The sequence below is a fragment of the Cherax quadricarinatus genome, chromosome 93 (genome assembly GCF_038502225.1).
Source record: "Cherax quadricarinatus isolate ZL_2023a chromosome 93, ASM3850222v1, whole genome shotgun sequence".
NCBI lineage: Eukaryota > Metazoa > Arthropoda > Malacostraca > Decapoda > Parastacidae > Cherax > Cherax quadricarinatus.
The window spans coordinates 7,084,040-7,093,684 of record NC_091384.1 but is presented as its reverse complement, the minus strand read 5'-3'; the positions used below and the strand labels follow the sequence as shown (position 1 = coordinate 7,093,684).

Here is a 9,645-nt window from a genome sequence, read left to right as displayed (position 1 = left end):
ACGAACCTTGCCTGAGTATCTTTACCACTCAACAGAGTTGTTTATTTTAGTGATGTTTACCCATCATTCACCCTTTCATCTCCTCTTTTCACTATCTCTGCTCTTTTCTATCATTTACTCAATGCATTTTAAGCTTTTTGATGGCAGTAAATTTGTAGAAATTGTTAGTTTTGTTAAGAGAAATTAGGCAATGTTGTGAACTGGCAGGGCTGTCGTGCCCTAACGTGTGTACCTGTTGCTTAGTCAGGCTAGGTTCCTCGTGTGTGTGTCTGTGAGGTGTTGCTGCTGAGATTTTACTCATTTCTTGTGCCCTTGGGCGCTCTTAGTTCCCTATTTCTGGGAGATACCCTGTTGTGTGCCCTGAGGGTCGATACACCCATACCCGTGCCCATAACTGGTCAAGGTGAGTACTGTGCCCCTCCATCTCTCCTTCACACTCCTCCAGTAATTCTGTCACTCGGTCTTTCCTTTCCTGTTGCTGTTAATGAGGTGAAGGACTCTTGGTCTAAGGAATCTGAGTTACCCTACGGTATCCTCGTATTGCATAACCCCAGTCCCCTGCACCTCAGTGATCCTGGAGAGGTATCCTTGTATTGCATAGCCCCAGTCCCCTGTACCTCAGTGATCCTGGAGAGGTATCCTTGTATTGCATAGCCCCAGTCCCCTGTACCTCGGTGATCCTGGTAAAGTATCCTCGTATTGCATAGCCCCAGTCCCCTGCACCTCAGTGATCCTGGAAAAGTATCCAAGGTATCCAGTTAATACACCAGTTATCACACTGCTAACATACTAATTATCACATTGTTAACACATCAGTTAACACACTGTTAATACACCAATTAACGAACCAGTTAACACACTGTTAACACACCAATTATCGAACTAGTTAACACACCTGTTAACACCACTTAACACCATTTAACATCAATTAACACACTTGTTAACACACCAGTTAACACCATTTAACACCAAATAACACAGTAACTTTATATATTATCTCATACCAGACATGCATGTATGCTTAACAATAATAATACAGCAAGTTCTCACTTAACGTCGTTTCTTTCAACGTCGTTTCGGTATAACGTTGATGAGAAAAAGAAAATTCCAGGCCAAGAATGGAAAATATGGAAATACTTTTAAACACCTGGATGGAGGACGAGCATCGGTGTAACTCTAAATGTTCTCTAATGGCTATACAGATGAAAGATTTTAAATTTATTTGAAGATCTAAAGAAAAAAAAACAGGGTTCTAGTCGTGAAAATGAAACCTTTGTGGCAAGTCGTAGTTGGTCTGAACGTTTTAAGAAATGTTTAAAGCTGCAAAACATACAAATAACAGGTGAGTCTGCATGTGTCAACAAAGACACAGGTGCTACCCAGCTTTAATATATCAATTTCCTCCCTTTTGGTTGTTTGTATTCGGTTTTTACACTATGTAGCATGTTTTTTACATAATTCTGAAAAACTTGTGATATCTGAAGCAATAAAAATGTCAATAATAGAGTAAATATACAACTCTGTAGCAGCCCAGCTCAGTCAATATATCTGAAATGCGTAGGGAGACACTGGTCAGAGAAATAGCAAGCATCGAACTTAAGCTAAAAGAATCCTTTAGGAGTCAGGAATCGCGGGAAGAACTAAAAGCCATAAATGAAATCGAAAGAAACCCAAAGTATTTCTTCTCCTATGCCAAATCAAAATCGAGAACAACGTCCAGTATTGGGCCCCTACTTAAACAAGATGGGTCCTACACAGATGACAGCAAGGAAATGAGTGAGCTACTCAAGTCCCAATATGACTCAGTTTTTAGCAAGCCGCTAACCAGACTGAGAGTCGAAGATCAAAATGAATTTTTTATGAGAGAGCCACAAAATTTGATTAACACAAGCCTATCCGATGTTATCCTGACGCCAAATGACTTCGAACAGGCGATAAATGACATGCCCATGCACTCTGCCCCAGGGCCAGACTCGTGGAACTCTGTGTTCATCAAGAACTGCAAGAAGCCCCTATCACGAGCCTTTTCCATCTATGGAGAGGGAGCATGGACACGGGGGTCGTCCCACAGTTACTAAAAACAACAGACATAGCCCCACTCCACAAAGGGGGCAGTAAAGCAACAGCAAAGAACTACAGACCAATAGCACTAACATCCCATATCATAAAAATCTTTGAAAGGGTCCTAAGAAGCAAGATCACCACCCATCTAGAAACCCATCAGTTACCCAACCCAGGGCAACATGGGTTTAGAACAGGTCGCTCCTGTCTGTCTCAACTATTGGATCACTACGACAAGGTCCTAAATGCACTAGAAGACAAAAAGAATGCAGATGTAATATATACAGACTTTGCAAAAGCCTTCGACAAGTGTGACCATGGCGTAATAGCGCACAAAATGCGTGCTAAAGGAATAACAGGAAAAGTCGGTCGATGGATCTATAATTTCCTCACTAACAGAACACAGAGAGTAGTCGTCAACAGAGTAAAGTCCGAGGCAGCTACGGTGAAAAGCTCTGTTCCACAAGGCACAGTACTCGCTCCCATCTTGTTCCTCATCCTCATATCCGACATAAACAAGGATGTCAGCCACAGCACCGTGTCTTCCTTTGCAGATGACACCCGAATCTGCATGACAGTGTCTTCCATTGCAGACACTGCAAGGCTCCAGGCGGACATCAACCAAATCTTTCAGTGGGCTGCAGAAAACAATATGAAGTTCAACGATGAGAAATTTCAATTACTCAGATATGGTAAACATGAGGAAATTAAATCTTCATCAGAGTACAAAACAAATTCTGGCCACAAAATAGAGCGAAACACCAACGTCAAAGACCTGGGAGTGATCATGTCGGAGGATCTCACCTTCAAGGACCATAACATTGTATCAATCGCATCTGCTAGAAAAATGACAGGATGGATAATGAGAACCTTCAAAACTAGGGAGGCCAAGCCCATGATGACACTCTTCAAGTCACTTGTTCTATCTAGGCTGGAATATTGCTGCACACTAACAGCACCTTTCAAGGCAGGTGAAATTGCCGACCTAGAAAATGTACAGAGAACTTTCACGGTGCGCATAACGGAGATAAAACACCTCAATTACTGGGAGCGCTTGAGGTTCCTAAACCTGTATTCCCTGGAACGCAGGAGGGAGAGATACATGATTATATTCACCTGGAAAATCCTAGAGGAACTAGTACCGAACTTGCACACGAAAATCACTCACTACGAAAGCAAAAGACTTGGCAGACGATGCACCATCCCCCCAATGAAAAGCAGGGGTGTCACTAGCACGTTAAGAGACCATACAATAAGTGTCAGGGGCCCGAGACTGTTCAACTGCCTCCCAGCACACATAAGGGAGATTACCAACAGACCCCTGGCAGTCTTCAAGCTGGCACTGGACAAGCACCTAAAGTCAGTTCCTGATCAGTCGGGCTGTGGCTCGTACGTTGGTTTGCGTGCAGCCAGCAGCAACAGCCTGGTTGATCAGGCTCTGATCCACCAGGAGGCCTGGTCACAGACCGGGCCGCGGGGGCGTTGACCCCCGGAACTCTCTCCAGGTAAACTCCAGGTATACTCCATAGTGATGGCGTCTGCAACACTATTGTCCTCCGTCTTAGTTCTCCTTTGCCCTAGCAACTTAATTCTTGTTTAATCCATTAGCATGTGGTAAAACTGAATTCGTTATACGTCGTTTCGCTTAGTCGCAGTTTTTCAAGAACATATCGACGACGTAAAGTGAGGACTTCCTGAAATAGTCTATTTTCGTGAGTACACGATGCAACTTATACAGGCCCGAATTGCTATGTAGAACTTATGGGTTTAGTGCTTACCCTTGATAACTAAATTTTACAGATGCGTTGGGCGTCTATGGTGTGGGCGTGCCTGGTCCTGGCACTGGTGGGCGTGGAGGCGGCAGGGGCGTGCAACGAGGTAGTTTGTGCCAGCATGGTCAGCAGGTGGATATTGACCCTGGCTTGCAGGTGTGACCTCACCAACTCTGCCAACAACAACTGTACTTGTTGCAGGGACTGTGCCAAGTGTCTTGGGTACTTGTACTCAGAGTGCTGCTCCTGCCTTGGTATGTATCCTGGGGTATCTTGTGTCCTGGGGTATCCTGTTTCTTGGGGTATCCTGTGTCCTGGGGTATGATGTGTCCTGGGTATCCTGTGTCCTCGGGTATCCTGAGTCATCCTGTGTCCTGTGTCATCCTGTGTCCTGGGGTAGCCTGTATCTTGGGTTATCCTGTGTCCTGGGGTATCCTGTGTCCTGGAGTATCCTGTGTTCTGGAGTATCCTGTATCCAGGGGTATCCTCTATTTTGGGGTATCCTGTATCCTGGGGTATCCTGTGTCTTGGGGAATCCTGTGTCCTGAGGTATCCTGTGTCTTGGGGTATCCTGTGTCATGGGGTATCCTGCATCCTGGGGTATCCTGCGTCCTGGGGTGTCCTGTATGCTGGGGTATCCTGTATCCTGGCGTATCCTGTGTCCTGGGGTATCCTGTGTCCTGGGGTGTCCTGGGGTATCCTGCATCCTGAGGTATCCTGTGTCCTGAGGTACTCAAGACTTCTACAACACAGTGAGACCTTTAATACTTAAGAGTCTTGAACAAGGTTCTTTACACCCCTCTGTGCTATTTCCATCACAGTAATGTTGATATTACCAGAAAGATATTGCTAGGCAGATGGGAGGGGCAGCCACCCTGGATAACCCAGGGTAGGGAGTGGTAGCCACCCAAGATAACCAATGGTAGGGAGGGGTAGCCACCCAGGATAACCAATGGTAGGGAGCGGCAGCCACCCAGGATAACCCAGGGTCGGGAGTGGTAGCCATCCAAGATAACCAATGGTAGGGAGGGGCAGCCACCCAAGATAACCAATGGTAGGGAGGGGCAGCCACCCAAGATAACCAATGGTAGGGAGGGGCAGCCACCCAAGATAACCAATGGTAGGGAGGGGCAGCCACCCAAGATAACCAATGGTAGGGAGGGGCAGCCACCCAAGATAACCAATGGTAGGGAGGGGCAGCCACCCAAGATAACCAATGGTAGGGAGGGGCAGCCACCCAAGATAACCAATGGTAGGGAGGGGCAGCCACCCAAGATAACCAATAGTAGGGAGGGGCAGCCACCCAAGATAACCAATGGTAGGGAGGGGCAGCCACCCAAGATAACCAATGGTAGGGAGGGGCAGCCACCCAAGATAACCAATGGTAGGGAGGGGCAGCCACCCAAGATAACCAATGGTAGGGAGGGGCAGCCACCCAAGATAACCAATGGTAGGGAGGGGCAGCCACCCAAGATAACCAATAGTAGGGAGGGGCAGCCACCCAAGATAACCAATGGTAGGGAGGGGCAGCCACCCAAGATAACCAATAGTAGGGAGGGGCAGCCACCCAAGATAACCAATGGTACCTGGAGTTTACCTGGAGAGAGTTCCGGGGGTCAACGCCCCCGCGGCCCGGTCTGTGACCAGGCCTCCTGGTGGATCAGAGCCTGATCAACCAGGCTGTTACTGCTGGCTGCACGCAAACCAACGTACGAGCCACAGCCCGGCTGGTCAGGAACCGACTTTAGGTGCTTGTCCAGTGCCAGCTTGAATACTGCCAGGGGTCTGTTGGTAATCCCCCTTATGTATGCTGGGAGGCAGTTGAACAGTCTCGGGCCCCTGACACTTATTGTATGGTCTCTTAACGTGTTAGTGACACCCCTGCTTTTCATTGGGGGGATGTTGCATCGTCTGCCAAGTCTTTTGCTTTCGTAGTGAGTGATTTTCGTGTGCAAGTTCGGTACTAGTTCCTCTAGGATTTTCCAGGTGTATATAATCATGTATCTCTCCCTCCTGCGTTCCAGCAAATACAGGTTTAGGAACCTCAAGCGCTCCCAGTAATTGAGGTGTTTTATCTCCGTTATGCGCGCCGTGAAGGTTCTTTGTACATTTTCTAGGTCAGCAATTTCACCTGCCTTGAAAGGAGTTCCATGAGTCTGGCCCTGGGGCAGAGTGCATGGGCATGTCATTTATCGCCTGTTCGAAGTCATTTGGCGTCAGGATAACATCGGATAGGCTTGTGTTAACCAAATTCTGTGGCTCTCTCATAAAAAATTCATTTTGATCTTCGACTCTCAGTCTGGTTAGCGGCTTGCTAAAAACTGAGTCATATTGGGACTTGAGTAGCTCACTCATTTCCTTGCTGTCATCTGTGTAGGACCCATCTTGTTTAAGTAGGGGCCCAATACTGGACGTAGTTCTCGACTTTGATTTGGCATAGGAGAAGAAATACTTTGGGTTTCTTTCGATTTCATTTATGGCTTTTAGTTCTTCCCGCGATTCCTGACTCCTATAAGATTCCTTTAGCTTAAGTTCGATGCTTGCTATTTCTCTGACCAGTGTCTCCCTACGCATTTCAGATATATTGACCTCTTTTAGCCGCTCTGTTATTCTTTTCCGTCGCCTGTAAAGGGAGCGCCTGTCTCTTTCTATTTTACATCTACTCCTCCTTTTTCTTAGAGGAATAAGCCTTGTGCATACATCGAGTGCCACCGAGTTAATCTGTTCTAGGCATAAGTTGGGGTCTGTGTTGCTTAGTATATCTTCCTAGCTTATATCGGTTAGGACTTGGTTTACTTGGTCCCACTTTATGTTTTTGTTATTGAAGTTGAATTTGGTGAATGCTCCCTCGTGACTAGTCTCATTATGTCGGTCTGGGGCTCCACGCATACATGTCTGAACCTCAATTATGTTGTGATCTGAGTATATTGTTTTTGATATGGTGACATTTCTTATCAGATCATCATTGTTAGTGAAGATGAGGTCTAGTGTATTCTCCAGTCTAGTAGGCTCTATTATTTGCTGGTTTAAATTGAATTTTGTGCAGAGATTTAAAAGCTTGTGTGAGTGTGAGTTTTCATCAGAGCTGCATCCTGGTGTTGTTACTGCAACAATATTATTTGCTATATTCCTCCATTTTAGGTGCCTTAAGTTGAAATCCCCCAGGAGCAAGATGTTGGGTGCAGGAGCTGGAAGATTGTCCAGACAGTGGTCAATTTTTAACAGCTGTTCCTGGAATTGCTGGGATGTTGCATCCGGAGGCTTGTAGACTACCACAATGACTAGGTTTTGGTTCTCGACCTTTACTGCTAAAACTTCCACTACATCATTTGAGGCATTTAGCAGTTCTGTGCAAACAAGTGACTCTGCAATGTACAGGCCAACCCCCCCCCCTTTTTTTGTCTGTTCCCTCTGTCACATGACTTCGAACAGGCGATAAATGACATGCCCATGCACTCTGCCCCAGGGCCAGACTCATGGAACTCTGTGTTCATCAAGAACTGCAAGAAGCCCCTATCACGAGCCTTTTCCATCTATGGAGAGGGAGCATGGACACGGGGGTCGTCCCACAGTTACTAAAAACAACAGACATAGCCCCACTCCACAAAGGGGGCAGTAAAGCAACAGCAAAGAACTACAGACCAATAGCACTAACATCCCATATCATAAAAATCTTTGAAAGGGTCCTAAGAAGCAAGATCACCACGCATCTAGAAACCCATCAGTTACACAACCCAGGGCAACATGGGTTTAGAACAGGTCGCTCCTGTCTGTCTCAACTATTGGACCACTACGACAAGGTCCTAAATGCACTAGAAGACAAAAAGAATGCAGATGTAATATATACAGACTTTGCAAAAGCCTTCGACAAGTGTGACCATGGCGTAATAGCGCACAAAATGCGTGCTAAAGGAATAACAGGAAAAGTCGGTCGATGGATCTATAATTTCCTCACTAACAGAACACAGAGAGTAGTCGTCAACAGAGTAAAGTCCGAGGCAGCTACGGTGAAAAGCTCTGTTCCACAAGGCACAGTACTCGCTCCCATCTTGTTCCTCATCCTTATATCCGACATAGACAAGGATGTCAGCCACAGCACCGTGTCTTCCTTTGCAGATGACACCCGAATCTGCATGACAGTGTCTTCCATTGCAGACACTGCAAAGCTCCAGGCAGACATCAACCAAATCTTTCAGTGGGCTGCAGAAAACAATATGAAGTTCAACGATGAGAAATTTCAATTACTTAGATATGGTAAACATGAGGAAATTAAATCTTCATCAGAGTACAAAACAAATTCTGGCCACAAAATAGAGCGAAACACCAACGTCAAAGACCTGGGAGTGATCATGTCGGAGGATCTCACCTTCAAGGACCATAACACTGTATCAATCGCATCTGCTAGAAAAATGACAGGATGGATAATGAGAACCTTCAAAACTAGGGAGGCCAAGCCCATGATGACACTCTTCAGGTCACTTGTTCTATCTAGGCTGGAATATTGCTGCACACTAACAGCACCTTTCAAGGCAGGTGAAATTGCCGACCTAGTAAATGTACAGAGAACTTTCACGGCGCGCATAACGGAGATAAAACACCTCAATTATTGGGAGCGCTTGAGGTTCCTAAACCTGTATTCCCTGGAACGCAGGAGGGAGAGATACATGATTATATACACCTGGAAAATCCTAGAGGGACTAGTACCGAACTTGCACACGAAAATCACCCACTACGAAAGCAAAAGACTTGGCAGACGATGCACCATCCCCCCAATGAAAAGCAGGGGTGTCACTAGCACGTTAAGAGACCATACAATAAGTGTCAGGGGCCCGAGACTGTTCAACTGCCTCCCAGCACACATAAGGGGGATTACCAACAGACCCCTGGCAGTCTTCAAGCTGGCACTGGACAAGCACCTAAAGTCAGTTCCGGATCAGCCGGGCTGTGGCTCGTATGTTGGTTTGCGTGCAGCCAGCAGCAACAGCCTGGCTGATCAGGCTCTGATCCACCAGGAGGCCTGGTCTCAGACCGGGCCGCGGGGGCGTTGACCCCCGGAACTCTCTCCAGGTAAACTCCAGGTAAACATCTGTATAGGTTGTAACGGTAGGGAGGAGTAGCCACCCAAGATAACCAATGGTAGGGATGGGCAGCCACCCAGGATAACCCAGAGTAGGGAGGGGTAGCCTCCCAAGATAACCCAGAGTAGGGAGGGGCAGCCACCCAGGATAACCCAGAGTAGGGAGGGGTAGCCACCCAAGATAGCCCAGAGTAGGGAGGGGCAGCCACCCAAGATAACCAATGGTAGGGAGGGGCAGCCACCCAAGATAACCAATGGTAGGGAGGGACAGCCACCCAGGATAACCAGTGGTAGGGAGGGGCAGCCACCCAAGATGACCAATGGTAGGGAGGGGCAGCCACCCAAGATAACCAATGGTATGGAGGGGCACCCACCCAGGATAACCCAGAGTAGGGAGGGGTAGCCACCCAAGATAGCCCAGAGTAGGGAGGGGCAGCCACCCAGGATAACCTAGAGTAGGGAAGGTTAGCCACCCAGGATAACCCAGGGTAGGGAAGGTTAGCCACCCAGGATAACCCAGGGTAGGGAAGGTTAGCCACCCAGGATAACCCAGGGTAGGGAAGGTTAGCCACCCAGGATAACCTAGGGTAGGGAAGGTTAGCCACCCAGGATAACCCAGGGTAGGGAAGGTTAGCCACCCAGGATAACCCAGGGTAGGGAGAGGTAGCCACCCAGGATAACCCAGAGTAGGGAGAGTTAGCCACCCAGGATAACTCAGGGTAGGGAGGGTTAGTC

General features: G+C 47.4%; 1 protein-coding gene across 1 annotated transcript in view; it reads left to right on the top strand.

The window, feature by feature from the left end:
* Positions 1–248: 248 nt before the first annotated feature.
* LOC138851070 (twisted gastrulation protein homolog 1-A-like) overlaps positions 249–9,645 on the top strand; it is a 36,919-nt gene continuing 27,522 nt past the window's right edge. The window contains exons 1-2 of the mRNA XM_070104647.1: positions 249–403; positions 3,862–4,087. Coding sequence (XP_069960748.1) covers positions 3,862–4,087 — 226 coding nt within the window. The 5' untranslated portion in view covers positions 249–403. The remainder of the gene's footprint in view (positions 404–3,861; positions 4,088–9,645) is intronic.